The sequence below is a fragment of the Neopelma chrysocephalum genome, unplaced genomic scaffold (genome assembly GCF_003984885.1).
Source record: "Neopelma chrysocephalum unplaced genomic scaffold, ASM398488v2 Primary Assembly neopelma1_72, whole genome shotgun sequence".
Lineage (NCBI taxonomy): Eukaryota > Metazoa > Chordata > Aves > Passeriformes > Pipridae > Neopelma > Neopelma chrysocephalum.
This window is the reverse complement of record NW_020897732.1, coordinates 374,482-397,697: the sequence shown is the minus strand read 5'-3', so window position 1 is coordinate 397,697 and position 23,216 is coordinate 374,482. Positions and strand designations below refer to the sequence as shown.

The following is a 23,216-nucleotide window of genomic DNA, read 5'->3' as shown; positions in this document are numbered from 1 at the left end:
GGATCCCTCTCAAGCTTCCTTGTAGGCCCCCTTCACATACTAGAAGGTTGCTAAGAGGTCTCCAGGCAACCTTCTCTCCAGGAGAACTTTCTCAGCTTGTCAGTGTACTTGACTCTAACTTTTTGTATGTTCCTATGTTCCTTATGAACGTGTATATCAGATGTATTTGTCTGTACATATATGACTGATTGATGTAATGGCATAACTTGTTTTGAGTGTTAAACCTTAAACTCAGTCATACAGTGAATCGCAACACTGAAATAATTTACTAACTTGGTTATGGATGTCAGTACTGCCTGGGATTGTAGGACTTTTTCTTCTACTCTCAAGACACGTACGCAGTATGATATATGTGATTAGCATGTGCCTCAACCACAAAAGGTTGAGATACATGGTAATCAAGTGGTGTTTCCACTAGTTTTAGGCCCAACTGAGTTGAAAATAGTCTTGATTTCCATTGTTATTCAGTCTCTTAATGAGATATTGTGTCTTCCTTTTGCAGATGTAAAATGCCATGTTTAGCGTTCCTTGTTGCCCCTCCCCAGTGCCAAATCTCTTATAACCTTGCAAATTGTGACTAAAGAGTTAAATACAGTGAGTGTGCCCAGTGCCTTCCTAGTGCTGGAATGAGTTCTTTCCTGACTGCCTGCCAGGTGCTTGCTATGGCCTCCTCTAGTGTTGATGAAGATCTAGATAGAAGTACTAAAGACTTGCCAAGCTGATGTCTGTAGAAAGGAGCAGTCAATTAGTCAAGGTTATTCAAGGTGTCATAGTATGCTGGCTTCATTGGAGAAGTCAGGAATTTTTTAAAAAAAAAGAATATGAAAACTTTGTATGAGTTTTCCACAAGCTGCTTGTTAATTTGTGCCTGATGGGTCACTTTAAATCAATTTTATATATGTGTTATTCTTGCAGATAATAGGTGAGTTTTTGAAAACTCATGGAAGTATATTTTATGAACTTTGAAAGTATCCGTGTTGACGCAGTGTCCAGTAACTACAGTTTTGAGGGGTTTCAATTTTGAAGCAGTCTGATGAGCCATACAAGCAAGAACTTTGCAGCAACAGTCTTGCCCCGTATGGATGCAAAGAGGGATCAACTGTTTAACTCACATCAGAATGTTAACAGTATGTGGTGTGTTAAATCTGAAATGCACATGTTGAGACAAATCCTAAAAGACCAATAACTGTTTCAAACAACTGCGGATTCTTTAGCTCCGGGAGCCAAGTTCCAAAACTAAAGACTTTTCCATTTTGAAGGAAATAATATTTTTAAAAGTAGTGAGCTTAAATGACTGCTCATTTTCAACATTTTCTGTCATAACATTGTTTTAAGGTGGGCTAACAACTTTACTGTAGCTTGGAGGAATTAAAAACTAGGTACAACTTTTCATATTACCTTTAGTGAATATGTAATCTTGTTCTTTGAGGACACTTATAGCAAAATTCTTGTTTTCATTAGAAAAAATATACAACACTAATATTTCTATTGCTATGCCATCTGTAAGGATTTCAGCATTTTCATCTTTTTTTGGGGGGAAATAGCAAATAAATCAAAACATATGTTTTTCCCAAGATGCCAATCAGTTGCATGTCATTATTATCTTGTTACTCAGTGTTCTGGAACTTTGAAAATTGTAATTTTTTTTTTTATAAACACTAAACTGCAAAATTAAAAAAATGTACATGCTGAAATGAATTAATCACTCTGCAAAGAAAAATTGTTAGTCTTTAACTTTTTGCAGTGTCAGGAAGCCCATATATTCAGTGAAATTACTTAAGAGAACATAAAAAAAGAACTTTTTATAGCACATAAATTTGAGCACATAGTGGTCTCTTTATAACTGGAGTCTGATAGGACAGTGCAGTGTGTCTATCCAATATGTATGTGTACTGCATATGTTTTTATTTGAACCTATGCATAAATACTGATCTCAAATTTCAGAATTAAATAATTTTTAATATTTGGTGTTAATGACTTATTTTATTGTGTAACAACGAGGATGTCAGAATAAATGTTTCTACTGTGATGCTGTTTTCTTGTGTGTAAGGCAAGTGTTGCCTGAACCTTTGTAGAACTATAAAGCATAGTTCAAATGTGAAAAATGTCAGCTTGTTATAAATGGCAGCAAATCGTGCTGATTATTTTACCTTTGACAAAGTGGAAAATTTAAAGGTTGGTGTGTCACATTTTATTAATACAATAAATTTTTACGGTGTTGTTCTGGGCTTAGATATATGTTCTTTAGTGTTTATTATCCCTCAGTTGCTGTAAAAATTTTTGATTCGAAGTCTGGCATCATTGTTCAAAATGCTAATTCAGGAAATTAATTAGCATATGAAAGCAAATGCACATCCATTTATCTCCATTTCTTTCCTTAAGCTAACCAAAACAAAGTTGGTGTTTTCGTGTAATATGCAGGAGTGATGGAACGCAGAGACCATATTTTTTATCATTTAGCACTAGTTTATAGCTTCCACAGACTTGTCCTAATAATGAAGCTATGAAGGATATGACAAGAATGGTGATATTAAATTTCTCTAGACTAACAGTAAATTTTTCCATTCTGATGTCAAGAATGTAGAGCATCTGGAATCTGCAGTGTGAGTGGTTCAGTACGGGAACAGTTTCATCAATTGCTTAGCCATTTATTCTCCTCCTAGGAACAAGCCGTCTTCTGTAGAATATAACACTACAAAGGAAGCAATTTTCTAAAACTGGAAAAATCCTTTATGTCCCATTGTTTCTGATTTGAAAGTTTTCCACTGCTGCTTACTCTTAAATCCAGTTGCATGTGCAAATCTAGCGTACACATTTTTAAATTGGAATTGCCATTATTCTACATTTTAGTCTTCAGATTGAATAAAACTAAATTGTATTAGTCAAGCTTAGAAAAAGCTCAAGATACTCTGAAGACAGGAAGTGCTTAAGTGTGTTAAAAGAACGAATTGAAATTTATCTTTTGCCTTTTAAGCAGGGACAGTGCTGAGTTTTCAAACATAGCTGGATTTTCAAAATTACTTTAGTTGTAGCTGGCTGAATGCTGCAAACCTTATTCTGCAGCTACTATTTTATCTTACTTGCTGCTGCAACAAGTCCAAAAGCTTTAGAGTAGTTTCTCTTTCCATGACAAACTGTTGTAAATTTTAGTTTTAGATTGTGTATGTGTATTTAGATTATCTACATGTGTGTAGTTTATGTGGACTATTTCTGTAGGCAAGTTATCTAGTCGATGGATTTTAATTCCCTGTGTCCCTGTTCTTAAATGAACTAAATTTTATGAAAAGTGTATTGTACCCCCACTGTTAATTTATTACTTTTAAATTTCTTTATTCTTGAATCAGGTAATCAGGTTTAATAGACTTTGTTAAGTACCTTCAAACAACCCCCTCCCCGTTCCACTCTTACAACAGTTTTATAGTATTCCCTTGTGCAGTGCTTGTCTACTTTTAGTAAGGTTCTCGTGCTATAGGCTTTTACTGAGTTCACAGCACTGTTAGCCACTGTACCTAATTTATGTAACATGAATATAAATAGCAGCATACCAGTATCTAAAACTAGGAGCTTCCTCATTTATCTGGAATTGACTCCTATTACTGCCACTCAATGATGTGACCTTGTTTAATCTGGCAAGGGCCCTTTTTCCTCTTCTGTTTCACTGATTTGGGAATGTCCAGGAATGATTACATTGTGATCTGGTTTGGGCTTTTTTCCCCCCTCCGAGCTGTAGGAATGACCAGACCTACTTCCCCTCTTATAATTGCATAATAGTCTTACATCTCCATGTTTAGACGCAATGTTAATTTTTTTTATGTATTCTCAGGTCTTCTGGGACCTTTGAATACATGATCTGCTTTTAAAAATTGAAGTAAATGAATTTTTCTTGTGTAAGTCATGTTTACTTTACTGAATTTTGACACCAGAAGTATTTTGATACTATTAAATCCCGGTGGATGCATGATTCCTTTTAAATATAGATGCTGGTTAAACATAGGCAAACTAGACTAAAAAAAATTTAAGAACCTAATAGAATAGCAATAGTGTATCATAAAAGCAATTTTTTTCCCCAAGACACAGTGCAGTGTTGCCAACATTAAAAACATTAGGATTTTTTTTGGTTTTCATGATTTTTTTTTTTAAACATCTAGATACTTTTTTAAAAAGCTCATTATTGTGTTTATTTGTGGGCATCTTTCAAAAAATGTGAGGTCCATGCAAGTCATATGACTCAAGGAGGTGGGACTTCAAGATAAACATCAAATTGAGAGGAAGAGCACAACCATGGCCTGGCAGGCAGTGGTAGCATTCAGCACAGAGGTGCTGATACATCTCATTCCATGGCTAATGCAATGAAGGTGTGCTTTTAATTCGCAAAGCAATACCTCTGAATATTAAAGGGTTTTATTATGACCTTTTTGAAAGTTGAATTTTGTTTTTAGAGGTGATCAAAAGTGTTCAATATGGCATCACTTCAGACTTCGTAATTGCTCCTACAATTGAAACAATTTAAAAAAACCTGGTTTTAACAGCCTGGCAGTACCAGCCTTCAGGTGTTGGAAAGATGGATGTGACAATTTATCAGATCTGGTAATTGAAATTAGGCCAGTGTGTAGCTGCCAATGTAGTGGTTTTAACTTCATTATGAGTTTACAGTAACTTGACAAATGATTTTGTCCCTGTCCATGTCAGAAAATACTTTCTTTTATATCCCATTTGCTGGTAAAGTCACATCCAGCCACAATTTTCACTGTTTCTTCACACTGCAAAAAACAACACACTTCGTGTAATTGAGATGCAAATGAAAATAACCTTTTACTTGGAGGTGTGTGTAGAAGAGCCACATACTGGTTTTCTTCATATGTAAAAATCCAAATGCCCATATGAAAAATTTTGATTCTGTGGTACTGTGCACCACAGAAGGAACAAGAAGGAAGAAGAAAAAAGTCAAACCTTCACAAGTGCTACCACCTTCTTCTGCCATTAGCTTTGGTTTGGAAGGAGGCTGTAGCTGAGTCAGCTGATCTGGAATTACACAAATTTAACTTCAGACATGTTCTAGATCTTTGCCTTCTGTTCTCCCCAGGTGAATCCTCTAAGTCATCCTTCTACCTGATTTTCATTTGGTTCCTTGATTGAGTTGTTTTTTTAACTCCTGGCTACGTAGCGCTCAGTTTCTCAAGGAGTCTGAAGAGCAAGAGCCTGGCATTCTCCAGCATTCTTCATTACACAGTCCTTGGGTTCCAGTGCTGCAGATAAAATCCATCAGCACCTGTCTATTGTCTGCCCTTCCCCAGGAGAGTTGCGTGGATCGGGTGCGTTGCTGTCGAGGCTGGAGTAGCACACTAAGGGACACGGACACCCATTTCCCCAGAAGGGTCAATTCAGGGCCGTATGAATAAGTGAAGCCCACAGAAACTTTTGAGCCGGATGTGGAAACCTTTATGTGTGTAAGCACCTGCAGGATTAGTCACTCCTGGAGAGCTGGCAGGAGGGGTTTTTCTCTGGGAGTTTTGTGTGTAAAACCTGAGCTCGTTATGGGCAGATTCAGTCTCTCCCTGTGTCACTAACAGTTAATCCGTCAGGAAACACGAACTTTTGTTTTATTTTTCACTAGGGATTTGATTATCAAAGCTTTAAGGAGCAACTTACAAGGATAGAATAGTTTTATAGTTGTGTATATGTGGAATTCAAGCAGATCTGACAGATGAAGGAAAAGAAAGCTTACTCTGTTATACATCTTTTATTTGAAGGGAGTGGCTGAAGTTACTGTTTTCTTTCTTCTGAATGGTAAACGTGAATTGTCCCTAAGCAGTTATGCCTTAATGCAAGCTTACATTTGACTTCCTCTTCCATTTTCTAACAACCTTCATGTTATTTTAAGGTAAATATATTTACAGTAACAAAAGTGAATGAATGTAAAGAAATTTTTTAATTTTCTAAATGACAGAAAAATAAGACTTTTTGTATTTTCTAAATGAAAATGTTTTTGAAGCATAAACTGTGTGATAAAAATAACCATTTTCTAAGTTCTGAAGTTCTAGTAGTCTGGGAAGTTGAAGCCACAAGTCCCATTCAAACCTCTCTTCTCTGGGTGTCAGCTCAATCTCTGACTGCATCTTCCTAGGCAGAGGTCAATGGTCTGTCTTTCTGTCTGCAAAATATTGTAGTGGTTTGAGTTGTATCCTCTTTTTGCAGTATTTCTGAAGAGGAAACAAGAACATATTTAAATAAAAGCAAGATTCTAAGAGAAATGAATGTGAACCACCAAGAAATGCTTGGACCACAGAAAGAATGTATCTGGAAAGAACTTTTTTTTCCAGAATATTTTACTGAGAGGCAGTAAAAAGATGAAAATGTAAATAATCAGATCCCAAAGGTGTTGTATGTAATGTTGAAAGGGATATGCAGTGTCTGAAAAGGTTGTGAAATTAGGTTTACTAATAAATATTCTGAATCATAAGTTTTGGGGAAATAATAAGCATAATAACAATAGGTGACCTGTAATTTACAACAGTGTTCTTTTACCAGTAGAATATGTTGTAAATCTGTTCTTGTGATGAACAGCAGCACTTACTCAGACTAAAAATAATAACAGGACCGTGTATCTTGGATCCCAGGAGACTATTGGTGTTTTTGTAGACAGCAGACAGAGAAAAAGGCATTTTGTCCTTTTTACCCCAAGTAATCCCACTGGAAAATTAAACATGTGCTATGAATTGATATCAACTCGTGCCAGGTTACCTCCCTAAAGAGGACTGCTGCAAACACTGCTGCTACATTTCTTGGACAGAGCTTTGATGGCCTGTGTGCACGATGGATATTTTATGCCGTACGCTACTGTGGAACAGTGTGCTACTGTCTGCCCCTCGGAGAGCGCTGGTGAGGTGTGCCACAAATAACTGAGAACAGCAACTGCTTTAACCCTACGGAGGATCTCTGATACCTGCAAATTAAAAATGTTACTGAAATATTTCTGTGTGCATGTGTGTCTGGGAAAACTGTGTTGGTTCTGTTTTTAAAGGTTTTATCCTGCAAAACAGAGAAGCTGCTCTTGTACTGCTGTGGATCCCTACTGAACATGGGATTGAAAAAAGTATTAAGCAATATATTAGCAAGAAATATTTAGAGAAACCATGAACCTTTTTTTAATGGACCACCCTATCCAGTTTCTGTTCTTTTAAGGAAGTTTTTCCTATTCATGACTCATTTCACTCTTTGGCTAACATCAAGGGAAATGGAATAACGATTAAGCAAAGGAATTTATGTTTTTTTCTGGGTTTGTCCTTTTTTCAAAACCTTTATGAATTTTCTGCATAACCTTGTGTAAATATATATGGATGTACTGTGACAAGGTAAAAAGTACACTGCTAATACTTGTTTCTTAGTAATTTTTTTTAAATGTTCCTTTTGGTTCTACAAGTCAATGTTATGGTGGATACTCCAGACACCCTATTCAGTTAAAATGACATGCTCCAGGCAGCCAATTACACAGAACTGTTAAGTGAAATTAATGAGATCACCCCTAGATTACACTTTGTGTTTTATTTTCATTTTATAGGTCTGTATGAGCTGCTGGCTGCATTGCCAGCCCAGCTGCAGCCACATGTGGACAGCCAGGAAGACCTGACCTTCCTCTGGGATATGTTTGGTGAAAAAAGCCTTCATTCACTGGTGAAGGTAAACCTCATTTAAGTCAGATTCTCTTTGAGAAGAGCATATGGAAAAATGTTTTGAGCGCCATCTAGTAAACCAGTGACCAAACTGTTGCTCAGTGAAAACAAAACAGCCTTGTTTTAACTCTGTTTCTGTCGGGGTGGAAGTTGTTAAACAAGATTCTACCAAAAATACATAGATGATTTCATTTAAGAGTGATGTTTTGGCAGTGTAATGCTAATGCAGCAAACATATGTTGTTTGCCCTTGTTTAGAAAAAAAAGAGTACGAAATAGTAGTAGGAAATCTGAGACTTCCTTATGGTCAACATTCAAGACCTGGAGTTTAGCTTAAATAAATAAATGTTCACAGCAAAAATTAGAAGGAATATATTTTCTGAGGTCAAGTATGGCAAGAGTTCAGTAGCCACATTAATTTAAAATAATTTCCTTTAACAAAGTCAACTGAAATTCTAGTAAGCTGTTTCTTTTATTGGCTTGCCTCCATTTTATATTGTTTTGCACATAAATATGCTGGCCTAAAGTACAACATAAAATAAGTTTGGGCAAATACTTGAGAAAGTATTGTGCTACAAAAATGATCAGCAACAAGAAATCAAGGCATGCCATGGGAGGACACAGAGCTACCCCAATAATGCTGAAATTGTTTATAGCAGAAAAATGGGACCAATCAGCTGGTTAGAAACATTCCACTCCTACAGAGGGGTAAGGATGTCTTCAGTCCCCAGTGCAGAGCTAATTCAAGCTGGAAGAAAATTCTGAGGTCTCAAATGAGTCAGTAGATGGTAGTAACCTGTGCCATGAATATATCCAGACTCACATATAATTGAGCAGAATTTGTTACCCTTGTCAATTACTGATCTAGAGGAAGCTTAAAATTGGGATTATTTCTAAGTAGGTTTGAAAGAATCACCTTTTTCCATTTCTTTCAGCTATTTTATTCTGGAAAAATATGTAATAATGTTGATACTTGGCCAAGTACTTGTTGATACTTTTCAAAATAGCTGAGAATTTACATATAAAAGTAAACACAAGTACTCTCTGGCAGTTGATACACAAAACCAACAAACAGTGGAACAGTGCTTGACCGTACTTTCTTGCCTAAAGAATTTCATCGAAGTTTCTGAAGTGCCGTGATTCCCAGCCTCCTTGCTGCTTTGCTGCAGCTGTCCATGCAGGTGCCTCAGAAGATCTTTGTAAGACCAGTTGTCTTTCTAATAAAGCTGACAGTGGTGTGCATCTAAGCAAAATGTTAGGTCAGTTACTAAATTAGTTCTGGATTGGGAATTAAAGAAGGCTGCTAGAAAATGAGTGTGGATCTGTGAAACATCGACACTTCAATATTTGCTCTAATTTTCTATTGAGGCAAAACCTAAACCTTTTCAAACTCCTTCACTTACCCCCTTTTGCCCTTTAGTCCAAAAGACAATGATAGAACAGCAGTAACTGGTTTGCTCACTTGGAGTAAGCTCTCAGTTTGGAGCAGTTGCCTGTCCTCCTGGTTGCATGCCCTAGTTACTATGTTGTTTGTTTTTGAAGGGTGGACTGGACTTTCTGACTTAAACAGAAAAGAAAAATGGGAAAGGGGATCAATGAATGGTCACTTTGTTGCAATTACAACAAGAAGACACTGAAATATTCCAACCATCTTTATTATTTATCTTGTACACTGTTAGATCCAAGTATTAAACATATATGTAACTCTGTGGATGGTTCTTTTAATGTCTTATTAAGCCTCACACTATCTTAAAATAGTGTGAAATCTTGAAACTGTCTTTAGTGTTCACTAGTTACCCTTTTTAAATACAGCATATTAATTTAATTTAAAAGACAAAGTTTTTTAATTACAAAAATTGAGACTATTAGGACGATCTGTTCTGACCCACGTGCATGTCACAGATTATGGAACCTCACATTCTCATTTTTGTGTAGTTCAGGTGTGTAAAGTAGGATATGAAGAGCTTTCAAAAGGTTATATAACTGCCTCAAGATGGTCTTAACTGTATGTGAAACTCGTGGTATTTGTTTGACCTTTAATGCATTTTTAGAAGATTTATTCAGTATCCTATCAGGTTTCAGAGATAGTCCATAGCCTTTTTGGAAGAGAGCTGTAAGAGCAGAAGAATGAACCCCATCTGCCATAGTTTTTCCCTATTGCAAGACTTCAGAAGTGCCAAATCTTTCTTTCTGGGTTCTGGTGTCTTATTTGAAAGAGTGTTTTTCCTAGCAGTAACTTCTTAAAGTCAACTGTACTTGCAAAGACAAATGTTTTTCAATTCCTCAGGCAGAGAATGATGACAGATATTTTGTAATTAAAAAAAAAAAAGAGGAAAAAAAAGGAAAAAAATATGCACTAGCTTTGAGCCAAGGATGTTGTGATCCTGGTATGGGTAATTTATGAAAAAATGAGTATGGGTATACTACTAATTAGAAATTAATATTTCTGTATTTTAACATACTGCTTAAGAAAAATTTCTACACTGACCTTCTTAACTTACTGTTTAATAATTTCAGTTATAAAATGGATAAAATGCTCCAAAGTGATTGAAAGGCTTAAGTATAAAATGAACTTTCTACTTTTTTTACAGATATACCAAGTTTTATGGGTCTTTAATTATTATAGTGTTTTCTGTATGGTTGTTTTCTATAGCACGTGGTTTGCTATTCTGGCTCTCTAATTATTAAAAAGATAGAAGAAAAAAAAAAAGCCCCAAACATTGCTTTGGAGTTCTCTTCATTCAGTATTGTTGGACAGAAATATCTTTGAGAACTTGGATCAGCCTGAGCTGTTCTAAGAAGTCAGAAATGGAAAAGTTGTATTAGATCATCCAGTCCATTCCCCTGCAAATACTGGATTGTTCCCTACAGTACATTCCTATTGTAGTAAGTAAAACCAGCAAACACTGATGCAACTGTTCTTGCTGTCCCTTTTCTCAACAAAGGAATCTGTTTATTAGATTTTAGCTTGCAAAGTACAGAGAAGAGGGAAATCACAACTGTTGTTGACAGTTTGGAGGAGAAAACTGGTTCTGAAAAGTGTTTAAAATTTGTCTCTGCTTCGCTCAAATTGTTACTTCCTTGTCTTATTACATGACTCTCTCAAGTCCTACCAAAAATCTTCAGCCATCTCATTACTTTTGATATAGCAGAGATCCCATTAATTCTGTAGAGATTTATGGAATAGAAACATGAAGAGAAAATCCTTCAGGGCAATTATGAGCACTGACATAGCTGGTACCTGAAATAGTGCACATGTGCTCAGCTTGGATGTTTTTTAGAAAGGATAAATAAAGATCTGTTCTAACTACTCTTTTAGATTATTTTTAGAGGAGCTGCAAGAATTTCCATGTGTGTTTGCTTGCTATTAGTGCACCAGACACATGTTTTACTGTTTGTCTGTTTAGTTCCAGGATGAAGCTTCTACTTGCCCTGCCGCCTTAAACATTTCTGGTTGTGGATGTAATGCTCAGGAATTGAGTAAGCTTTTCTGTTGGGCAGCTACTGAAATATTTCATAACCCACTGCAGTTTACTGATTGTTTTTGGCCAACTCAGTACTGTACTTTTCATTACGAAAAAGAAGCCACAGCAAGTGGTGTTGCACTTTCTCTTGATAGGGAAGAGCTTGTACATTCAAAAAGCTGTATGTGGCACTGAAAAAGAAAACTGTCGCCAAAGTAATGAATATTTGGTCAATCCAGTTTGATTTTATTACAACTGCATGGTATTTTGGTAGCTGGCCCTTCAAAACCTTAGTTTGTGCTAATTTTCTGTTAGTTTCACCTGGATGTGACTTGAAGTTCTAAGAAGGTATTTTCTATGCTAGTGTTTGACCATGTCAGTTGCTAAAAACTTATCAAAAAATAAACCAGTTAAGCTTATCCTGGTGAAATTTCTTTGGCATGTAAATTGAATCATATGATTACATAGCCCAAATTTTACAGTCATTGTAGTATAGAAGCAGTGGAAATTTTCGATGTGAATACTCAGATTTTTCAATATGCAAATGTAGATGCTTTCAGTGTACTGTGGTTCCCTTGTTGGCAATGAGAAGAATATAGTATTTATAAAAACTGAGTTATTAGGGCAAAGCAAAAGGGATTGGTTTAACATATTCTTAGTGATAAAATCGACCCCAAAAGGTGCCCGCAGATGATAAGATCATTATCCTTGGTGATTTCAACGCCAGAGTAGGTAAGAACTTTGAAGCCTGGAAAGGAGTATTAGGCAAGCATGGTGTTGGAAACTGCAACGATAATGGTCGACTTCTGCTAGAATTCTGTGCGGAGCAACAGCTCACCATCACTAATACTATCTTTCAGCAGAAAAATAGTCTGAAGACAACCTGGATGCACCCCAGGTCTAAGCATTGGCACCTCATTGATTATGTCTTGGTGCGACGGAGTGATGTCCGCGATGTCCTCCATACCCGCGTGATGCCCAGCGCAGAATGTCAAACAGACCATCGGCTTGTGCGCTGTAAACTCAACTTTTATCTCAAATTCAAACCCAAGAGGGGCAGTATCCCAAGGAGAAGACTCCAAGTTAACGATCTCCAATCAGCCACAGTAAGAGAAAGATTCCAGGCAAACCTTCAAACTAAGCTTGATAACCATTCCACAGATTCTGCAGATTCCTCTCCTGAAACAATTTGGCAGCATATTAAAAGTAGCATCCTGCAATCCTCTGAAGAATCCTTAGGGTTCTCCCTCAAGAAGAACAAGGACTGATTTGATGAAAATAATCAAGAAATCCAGGACTTGTTGAGGAAGAAGAGAACTGCCCACCAAGCACACCTTGCACTGCCATCCTGTCACGCAAGAAAAACAGCCTTTCGTCTTGCATGCAGCAAACTCCAGCAGAAACTCCGTGACATCCAGAACAAGTGGTGGACCGATCTAGCTGCAAAAACTCAACTATGTGCAGATACAGGGGATCACAAAGGATTCTATGAGGCCCTGAAAACAGCATACGGGCCTACATACCAAGTCCAAAGCCCTCTACTCAGTGCAGATGGTCAAACGCTTCTGACAGATAAAACATCCATCCTGAATAGATGGTCTGAACACTTTCAGACTCTCTTCAGTACCAACCGTGTAGTACAAGACTCAGGAATTCAGTCCATCACACAACAACCAGTGAAATACGAATTGGATACTGCCCCCACTTTAGGAGAAACCCTCAAGGCCATACAGCAGGTGAAAATTGGCAAGGCAGCTGGGGTTGATGGAATCCCACCCGAAGTCTGGAAACATGGGGGCCTTGCACTCCATGCTAAATTTCATGAGCTTGTGGTGCGCTGTTGGGAACTAGGTGAACTACCTTCAGACCTTCGTGATGCAGTCATCATCACCTTGTATAAGAAGAAAGGTACTAAATCAGACTGCTCAAATTACCGTGGTATTACTCTGCTCTCCATTGCTGGCAAAATCTTGGCAAGAATACTTCTGAACAGACTAATACCCGCTATAGCAGAAGAAACTCTACCTGAAAGTCAGTGTGGCTTCAGAGCCAACAGGAGCACCACAGACATGATATTTGTTCTCAGACAACTGCAAGAAAAGTGTAGGGAACAGAACAAAGGTCTCTATGTAACCTTTGTCGACCTCACCAAGGCTTTCGATACTGTGAGCAGAAAAGGTCTTTGGCAGATTTTGGAACGTTTAGGTTGTCCCCCCAAGTTCCTTAAAATGATCATCTTGCTTCATGAGGATCAGCACGGCCAAGTCAGATATGGCAACACACTTTCTGACCCCTTTCTAATAAAGAATGGTGTGAAACAAGGCTGTGTTCTCGCTCCTACCCTATTCACAGTCTTTTTCAGTATGATGCTCCAAAGGGCCACGGCAGACCTCGATGATCAGGACGGTATCTACATTCGATATCGTACTGATGGAAGCCTATTCAACCTAAGGCGACTGAAGGCCCATACTAAGACCCTAAACCATTTTGTCCGGGAGCTGCTCTATGCTGATGACGCTGCCCTTGTTGCCCACACAGAAGCAGCTCTGCAGCGTTTAACATCCTGCTTTGCAGATGCTGCTGAGCTCTTTGGGCTGGAAGTCAGCTTAAAGAAGACAGAAGTTCTCCATCAACCTGCACCTCAGGAAGTCTTCCATCATCCCCACATCACCATCGGCCAATCAGAACTCAATTCAGTCCAACAGTTTAATTACCTAGGCAGCCTCATCTCCTCAGATGGTAAGATTGATGGGGAGATAGACAATAGGTTAGCGAAGGCATATAGTGCTTTTGGAAAACTCCATAAACGAGTATGGCGTAATAAACACTTGAAGAAAAGTACCAAGATCAGTGTTTACAGAGCCATAGTGCTGTCTACTCTTTTATATGGTTCCGAATCATGGGTCATCTACCGCCACCACCTGTGTCTCCTAGAACGCTTCCATCAATGCTGCCTCCATACAATCCTTAACATCCACTGGTCAGACTATGTGACCAATACATCTGTTCTCGAACAGGCAGCAATTACGAGTATTGAGGCCATGCTACTGAGAACGCAACTGCGTTGGGCAGGGCACGTCTCCAGGATGAAGGACCACCGCCTCCCTAAGATCCTGCTCTATGGTGAACTTGCCTCTGGCTGCCGCAAGAGAGGAGCGCCGAAGAAAAGATACAAGGACTCCCTGAAGCAACAACTCAGCCTCGGGCATACTGATCACCATAACTGGTCCACTCTGGCCTCTAATCGGGAGGCCGGAGACAAACCATTTATAACGCTGCTGATGCTTTTGAGAAAGCACGCAGATTCACCCTTGAGGAGAAAAGACAACGCAGAAAGAATCGAGCCTTGCAGAATATACCATCTAAGGAGTCTTTCTGCTGTGTCTTTTGCAACCGGACTTGCCTTTCTCGTATTGACCTTTTTAGCCACCAACGCGCTTGCAAGAAAAGTGGGTAGAGCCCTTCCCAAATCTTCGTTCGCGAAGCCTAGCCATGAGTGATAAAATCAACTACCTGCAGATGATGTACTAAATCTTCAGTCTGCAGTAATATACAAGCCTAGTTCAAAGGCAAATTTGTATGTACTTACAGTTTTTACCCAGGGCTTTACACACAAACTCCATGAAAAAGCTGTTACTCTGTAGGATGAAGAGTTTTGCATCTACAATATGAATCAGAGAATCTCAGTAAGGTTTCATGGCTTGTTTTACGTTAGAGAATAGACAACTGATAACTGTCCAAACTTTCACCTGGGAAGAGCTCTGCAGGTTATTTTGGTGTTCCTGAGAGCTCGTATGGTGCAGCTTCCCCTACCCTGTGATGTTCTGTAACCAGCATCCAGGTGTGTGCTGCCCAGATCATGTGCATTCTCCTCCCGTGTCGTGCATCCAAACAGTGAATGCTCCTGCCTGGGCACAAGCTCAGGCATCCACACATTTGGATCTTCTTCCCGTAAGAATGTAGAGGAAATGGGCTTCAGATTATATGAGTTGAGTATGATAACTGATTTTTCTGAACTTATTGTTCTGTACTTTTAATGGGGATGACCCATAGATGGAAGGAATGATGTCTTTGAGTGTGTCAAACCTGGGAGGGTGACGGTGGCTAAGGAGAATGTATTAGGTAGTGTAAGACCTGAGCGTGACAATTGATAAAGAATGAAGGTTGGAGATTGTACTGAGGTGGAGCTGACTTTCAGCATGGAAGCCCAGTAATGTTAATGTTGACTGCTTCTGCTTTTCAAGTTTGAAGCTGATATTGAAATATTTTTTGCTGGACATACAAAAGTTATTTACTTTCTCCTTACTTTGTTTTTCACGTATGCTTTCTCTAGAAATAATATTTATACAATCTTCATTATTTATTATTCAGATTGTCTGTTTTATGCAGGTCTCAAGAACTCTTTTTCTGTTAATTGTTTTACTATGTAGAAGAGGAAGAGAGCAATGTGTGTTTTTGAGGGGATTTTGGTGGCTAATGTATTTACACCTGTTAAGAGAATGGTGAGAGTGGTTTCTGATTTTGGGTCAGACAAAACCAGCCACCTCAGAAGGAGCTTGGAGGAGCTGCGTTACCTAAGAGCAACAAGCCTGGAAAATGCACTAGAAGACAAAGTGGGACTGGGATTTAGTACCTAACCTCAGATCTAACAGATTGAGAGGGTTGTGGTTTTGGGGGAAAGCACTGGATAATTGGAGAGATATATAGACCACCTTGGAGTGGGTGGAATTATTGAAACTGATAACTCATTCACTAAAATGTTGCTTCGATACTTGAAGTCCTTAAGGTTCTGTACTGCTGAGTTCTCAACTGTATTTATTTTAGAAAGCCATGCCTCCCCAGTAGAAGGAAAAGGCTGCATGTCTGTAAATTCATGTGGAGGTCTGAAGTGCTGTTTGCTTTGGAGATAGGCAGAAATGAAGGAAAAGGTGGTGTGACCACCTGGACATCTGGAGGAGGAGGTGTGAGTGTGGTGGTTGGCAGCCACTAACAATTCACGGCCAATGAAAAATAATTGTTCTTCATGCTCTAAAGGAGAATCAAGCAAGGTTGCTTCTTACATTATAGTTTATATCTTTCAGTCAGAGAAAGCGTGCAAAGCCTCCTCATGGCAGAAGGAAAGTGATCACTCTTGTAGTGCAGACTGTCCAAACAGTGCCCAGATGTGGTCCGTTGGGGCTGGTTTGGAAATTTTTGCTATTTCTGGCAAGGGGAAAAGGAATTTACTATAGTTGAAATCATTAGTAATGATGAACTAGATAAAAGGTGGCAGTTATTTGTCACTCTTTAAATCCAGATCAGCAGAGATCAAGGAAAACTTAATTTTTGTAGGGATGTCCTTGTTCAGTGAATGTCTCTTGTTGAAACAGGTTTGGTCCAGTCTTGCCTAAATTCCTATTGGTAAAACACAATACTCGATTCTCAGCCCTACAGAACTACCTGGCAGTAGGTAGTGGACAGTATGTGGGCAGTATTAGGATCCTGAATCTGCAAAGAAATACTAAAGCTGCATGGAAGAAATTTAACACTTTTCATTTTCTCATTGTCTGGAGAGGAAGCTTGATCTCCAGTTCATTTGGGAAGCTTTCTGCTTGGGTTGTATGTACACAGTATATATGGAGGAGTGCTAGAATTTCAGTACTCCTCTCATCCAAACTATTTGTAGGTAATGGTCTAATTCATATACCGAAATATAAACTTGCCACATGCTTTCTGCTTACCTAAAGATGAAAATTATTGGAAAAATAATGTTCTGTAAGAAAGCCTTTTGATGACTGACAGTAGTTTGCATTTGTATTTGGAGTAATTACTGCTGAAGCAATGAGTCGTTTTGCTTCCATCAAAATTATTACATTCAAAAGAACTGTAATGCAAGGTGTTATTCCTTATGAAATGCCACATAAATTTAAAGTGTTACTTTTGAAGCCAAAGTGATTTTTTTGAGACTTGCTCAATTGCCAGCAACTGAAATCTGCAAGTAAAGAGATCACTCCTAGCTGGAGGCAGTCAGCTGCCTTTAAACTTAATTTCCATGGGAACAGTGATCAGATTAATCAAAATAAGGTAATTGAAGTTTTATAGAAAATAGTACAGGATCTTTACTTTATTCAGGCTGATATTATTTCCATGAAAACATTAGGAAAAAAGGTAACTAGCAGCCAGGCATTGAGCAAGTGATTGCTTCTCATGTTGAGATTTGGGGGGGGTTTCTCGTTGCTCTGTGTTTGTTGAACCCTTTGACTTGTTTCTGTTTTTATTGTATAAAAATGCAGTACATCAGGTAATAACTGGGAAAAAATAAGCAAAATAAAAATGGATTCCTGTTTGAAATCATAGCTAAATCCCCCCAACCTTCCACATATTATAACATGTGACAGGTTTACTGTTTCTTCTCTGAGCAAAGACAAAGATTTTTTGCCATATGTGTTCACTCATGCATACCTGTGCTTATTTTTGCCTTAATAAAGTGAAAAAATGCACTTTCAATTTATTTAGGCATAGCTTTGAATGGTGTAACCTTATTTGTAAGAAAATGCAAGTTAGGGCCAAATGGATGGAATAGTGCAGTGGTGAAATATGGTTCCTATGTGATGGTTCAACTAAAAATATTTGTTATAATTGTAGCTAGTAGATAGTTTACTAGGAAACAGACTGCTGGTGGACATAAATAATAATTTTGTCCTTCTCTTTGAAGATTTTTGAATGGATTCTCCTGTGGTAAATACTTTTTCATGTTTTTTTTTAATATGTTTTTATTTTGTACTTTTTGATAGAAGTTTTACTGAATATCTGGTGTTAACTTCTTTGTCAGGAGTTTAGACATTTGGTGTCTCTTGCATCTTGCAGCTTCTACATCAGAGCTGCTAATGTGTTTAGTAATATGCACTTGCAATGTTTCATCTAGATTTTTATGGGGAAGTCCTGTTCCTGTCATCAAGTCCTCCTTCAGACCACTTTGTTAAAAATAATAATAAAAACTCAATTCAAATATCAGTTCCCAAAGTATCAATTAAATTGCCTTGTTGACAGTTTAGTCTCATAAAAGCTGTAGAAGTTGGGTTGATATCAGAAGTCTCTCCAGGTGGGTGTACCAACAAACTTTTGAAATGAAAAATAAAGCAGATAAGCTTATTAAATCAGAGGTGTGAAGTGTTGGTCTGTGAGTATAACTTGGAACTTGTGAATAAATCAGTGCTTTGGAATGTGAAAAAAACTTCGGTTTAGGTTAAAGTCCAGACAGAGGCTTTTTTTTGGATCAGTCGTAATTGATTTAAAGTTTCTGCTGGGAAACCTCCAAAGAGTAGCAGAAATCCAGCCAAAATGTACTGGGCATAAAAGAAGTAAATCAATCCTTCTAAGACAAATAGTTTGTAATTTCATTGTTACCAAGGGGGCAATGTACCAACCTGGTGACCAGACTGGTACAGCAGTTCAAAGAGAAGTTTTAGAACCCAAATCTGTGCTCATTCCCAGATTTTTCTTGTCTTATGAAGCTTGTACAGTATTTATTTAACCAAAGTGATACATTTTTTGTCTATGATACTGAGACTAATCAAAGATCTCATAAGCTTCTCAGTAATAGTCTGATAAATCCAAGACATCCAAGGATAATGTAATTTTAAACTGTTTTTCTACAGTGTTCTTTTCCCTTGAACCAGAAGTTCTGTGGCAGAACATGTGAGGGAGTGTTTAAAACAATTTTTTTTGTTACTGTCTTGGACTATTTTCCTTTTAAGAACAGAAAGTCATAACTTCCCAAACCAGCCTCCGCAGTGCAAAAACATTGTAAGAGTTAAGAAGGATGGGATGTGATAGTTATAAAATCTTCCTGAAGCGTGGAAACTGATACAATAAGATTTAATAAAAATCTTATTTTTAACATTTGGCAAAAATGCCTGCATGTGTTTCCTACCAGCAGGTTTTGTTACTGTTTATGTTAACTTTCCTTCTTTTTTTGGAAATCTTGGTAGTATCCACTGTCCACCTAATCCTTGTGAAGGTCATTTGTAGTGTTCACTAATATGTGTTATATTACACACTCACTGTCTTTCCTCCTTTGTATGAAAAACAGGCGTACACACACAGGTTTTACTCATCTTTTCTTTTCCTCTTCCCCATTTTTTTTCTTTCTTCTGTGTCTCCCTAAGCACTTTAAAAAAAACCTTCAAGCCTTTTTTTCTGTTCTCTCTATTATAACTCTTTTTTTCCTTTTTAAAGCTTGGAAAGAAGAGATCACCATAGTATGCTACATGTGCACTATTCCTTTAGACTTCCACATGGCACTGTTTGTATTGCAGTGTTGTCTTAGCCACAGGTTGTTTTGTTTCTCTAATAACCATTTCTGTGTATCCTCGTAGAACCCACTGCTCACTGTGCAGGTGTGGTGATGTCAGTGAAGTTCACTTCAAACGTAAGTTACATTGAGAGCTGCAGCGTGTAAGGGCTTAACATACCAGTGCTCTCCACCTGGTGCACAGTCACTGCAGAATAACCAATAAGGTGCAGAGCAAATGAGATTTCAAAACAAGCAAAGAATAAGGCTTACTTGTCTGCGCAGATCAAGGATAGTAATTTATTATGGGCAGTTGCTGTAACTTGACTGTGCCTTCAATGCAATAGCAAAACCTAAATGTACAGATTCACTTTGATGTAGGATCTTCAGTATGGTGACATAGGCTGTTTTCATGCTGCAGAGAAAAGGGTTTCATGCTTTCTTGCTCCAGCTGAACCACTCTGAGGTATCTACGGTGTAAAAATTCTTTCCTGTTCCTGTAGTGACATTGAATGGTCTAAAGTTAGAGCTGTCTTGGATTTGTTTTCAAAAAACACTGGTGCCTTAGTGGGCCTGTACTTTGCAGCTGTCTTCCTCCCCACACTCCTGACCAGTTTTTCCCTCAGTGTGTCCTCCCATGTGTGTCTGCAGGGTTCTTCTATTTTTTTATCTAGTAAATAAGGATTGGATTAACTCCTTGCCTCTTAGGAAAATAAAGACAGTAAGTGTATAAAGGGGAAATATTTGTATGCCCTGTTAATGTGGCCATATAAATTCCTAGGGAAAACATTGCTTTCACCTGCTTTGCATGTATTTGCAAAGTTACACTATTTCATTACTTGCAAACTAGATGATATTCCACCAGTGCTGGAATTGAGGATGTTGCAAGATTTACCAAGCGTAGCAAATACCAGGACATGAGGACTCGTCTGTCTTGGCTGCAAAGGTGCAGTCTGGTGAGAGCTGGATGTGGCCACTGCTGAGCACCTGCACCACCAGGCAACTGGCCAGAAAGGCTGCCACAGGGAGAGCAGTGCTTTAGCTTGTGTAAGCACCAAAAAAAAAAAAAAGCAGAGAGCCTGGTCCTGTTTCTCCTCTCCAGCTGATCCAGGCACTGCTGAAAACACACACCTTTTTGCTCTCTACATTTCTAAGCAGATCCGTTTACAGATTCCTCAAATACCAGCATGGGTGTTAAGTCCAACTAAATAGCCATGCGTGAACTCCGGGCCCTTTACCCAGCCACTGGTTAAGACTATAAGTCCTTCCAGATATGGTTTTCCTCTTATTTGCTGGCTACTCCACCTTAAAGGATTCTAGCAAAACAAAAACATGACTGAATTCATTAGGGAAATACAAACACATTGTTTTCATCATTTTCTGGACTTGGATCTCACACACAGAGGCATGTACTCTTCAGTATTATTGATTAATAAAATAAAAATCCATTTTGACTTCTGAATTCCATTGCTTATTTTAATGTCATTATCTGTAATTCACATGCTGTACTAGATGCATCAGTTATACCCCTCTTGATGCTTTTGCTGGTCAGCATTTCAGGACTGTTTGTTTCAGAGAATGTTAATGCCAGATAGGCACTTTGTGCTCTCTCCTTCAATTTTAGATTGTTTTTCCTTTGATTTCTGTCCTGCTGCCTTTCTCCTTCACTCTGTCTCATAGAGCTCTAACAGGATATCATTGCTTCCCAGAGGAGGAGATTTTGAACCTTGGAGCCACTGACTCTTTTCTGCCCCAGTGGCTCAGGTACAGCATAAGCCCTCATGAAGAACATGATATGTACTGAGTGGTGAGCATGGTGGGGGGTAAACAGTCTTATTTTGTCCATTGGAAATAAAATCTGTATTGTCTCTCTATCTCTTTCTAAATTTTCTCATTGACTTTTGCTTGAAATCACAACCTGCACAACGTAATTCCAGTGATCTCAATTATTCACAATCATGACTGCCTCAATTATGATATTTAAGAGTTAAAAAACACTCCAATCCTGCCAGCTATAAATGCTAAAGATTTTGTAAGGGATAGCTTGAGTACTGCTTTACATTTACTATGGATATCATCTTCATAAAGTATTTTCAATTTTAATGTGCTTTACAGATTGGGTTTCATGGAAAAGAGCAGTTTTTGCTGAGATTTAGTGATTAAATAATCCAGTAATGACACTGCAGACATACACAGTTTTAATCAGGATCAAACCATAAATCAGGGTGCAGTTTTGAATTCTGAAGTTTCAAACATTCTAGGAAAAAAATAAACCATGATGTTTCATCATATTAATTGGCATCTGAAAACTAAGCTGATCATATTGAAATTGAGTATGTCATTAAAGGCTAACTACTAATCATACCATAGCACACGCCAAGGAATAAAATATTTGTAATTCTGTGCCTATGCTCTTTCATCTGGAAACATCCACTTTCTACCAATTTCTAACTAATTCTAACTAATAGTCTGACCAAGTTTTATTATTGTCATCTCCCAAAGGGGAAGCAATATTTTCCTTATGTGGTATATCAGGTAACTAGTGAGGAAGACCTATGTATAGTTTGATCAGGTCTTCTGTCCTGCTTCTGCTCTCTCTCTCTCTGTTTTCTGAGTATGTATATTGTTCTTTTAACTTATTAGGACTGGATTATTTTCTATTTATTTTTCTACTGCTAAATGATTTTTTAATGTATGAAAGAGCTTTAATTCCCTTTGTGTTATGTGTGTTTCTTCTCCTTTCATAACCATTCTGTCATGGCTTCTCTGTGGGAATTTCATCCCGGTTTTTGCTTATTTCAGCTTTTCCATTGAATTTCCAAACCTTTAATAATGAAGGCAAGAGTGACCTCTCATACACCTTTGGTCATCCAAAGATGGATACAGTTAGAGTACTTCAGTGTATTTCAGTTGAGCTGGAGGAGCTCAAGTGAGTTATTATTTGTTATTTCTTGTTCTGTCAAAGGTAAATTGACATTTTTGCACAATAGAAAAGGAAGTTTGTTGCTTTTTGGTTTTGTTAATGTTAATTAATGGCATAAAAATGAAAAAATATCCCTGATTAATGATACTTCTTCCTGATATTATTTAAATTTTTGCTGGTTTCATATTCAAATGCAGTGTAAACCAGGCTAGATCATGCTGGCTAATGTTATGATTGAATCCTACTTGAATAAGGGGCTGGAGCTGGGGGGCAGTTCTGGGTTGGAAACTGTCAGGAAATCTCTTGGCATCCCAGTAATTTTGTATTGCTGGTCTGTATTTATATGGATCCTTATATCTTGAATTATAAAATTACTAAACTTTTCTCTATATTCTTTTTTATAATGGTAGGAATGCCAGTGCAGCTCCCTTATCTTTGTTACTTATGTCTCCTCTGTCATTAGCCAATTTCTCCTGTTTTCTACCAGCTTTCCAAAATTTAAAGATATGGCATGGCTGTAATTTTGTACACCTGTGCAAATACATTTGTGATACCCCTTCCAATATAAAAATAAATTTATATGTTTGCTTTGATTTGAAGTTTCCTGTGAAATGGGTTTGCATGTTTAGATGATTTAGTGCAAAACCTGAAGTGCAGTGGTCTGAAAAGGTACAGGGAAATGGCAGTAAATCTCTCCTAAATTACTGCAATTTTCTTCCAATATTTTGTCATTTTTTTCATATTCCTCTTCATCCTACAACACACATTCCTTTCCGTGTCGGTGTTTCTCCGTCCTCTGCAGGGAAGGCACTGTTGTAATTTTTTGGTGGAACTCATTTGGGACATTTTACTCCTAACACATCTCTCTATCCTATTAAACAAAATTCA

At 37.9% G+C, this 23,216-nt stretch overlaps 1 protein-coding gene across 6 annotated transcripts in view; it reads left to right on the top strand.

Annotated features, from left to right (window-relative positions):
* The window catches only part of MPP7 (membrane palmitoylated protein 7), a 152,894-nt gene that overhangs the window by 48,202 nt on the left and 81,476 nt on the right, over window positions 1-23,216 (top strand). For all 6 annotated transcript variants that reach the window (XM_027686859.1, XM_027686858.1, XM_027686857.1 and 3 more), the window contains one exon: window positions 7,559-7,677. In XM_027686859.1, the coding sequence (XP_027542660.1) occupies window positions 7,559-7,677 (119 nt within the window). The remainder of the gene's footprint in view (window positions 1-7,558; window positions 7,678-23,216) is intronic.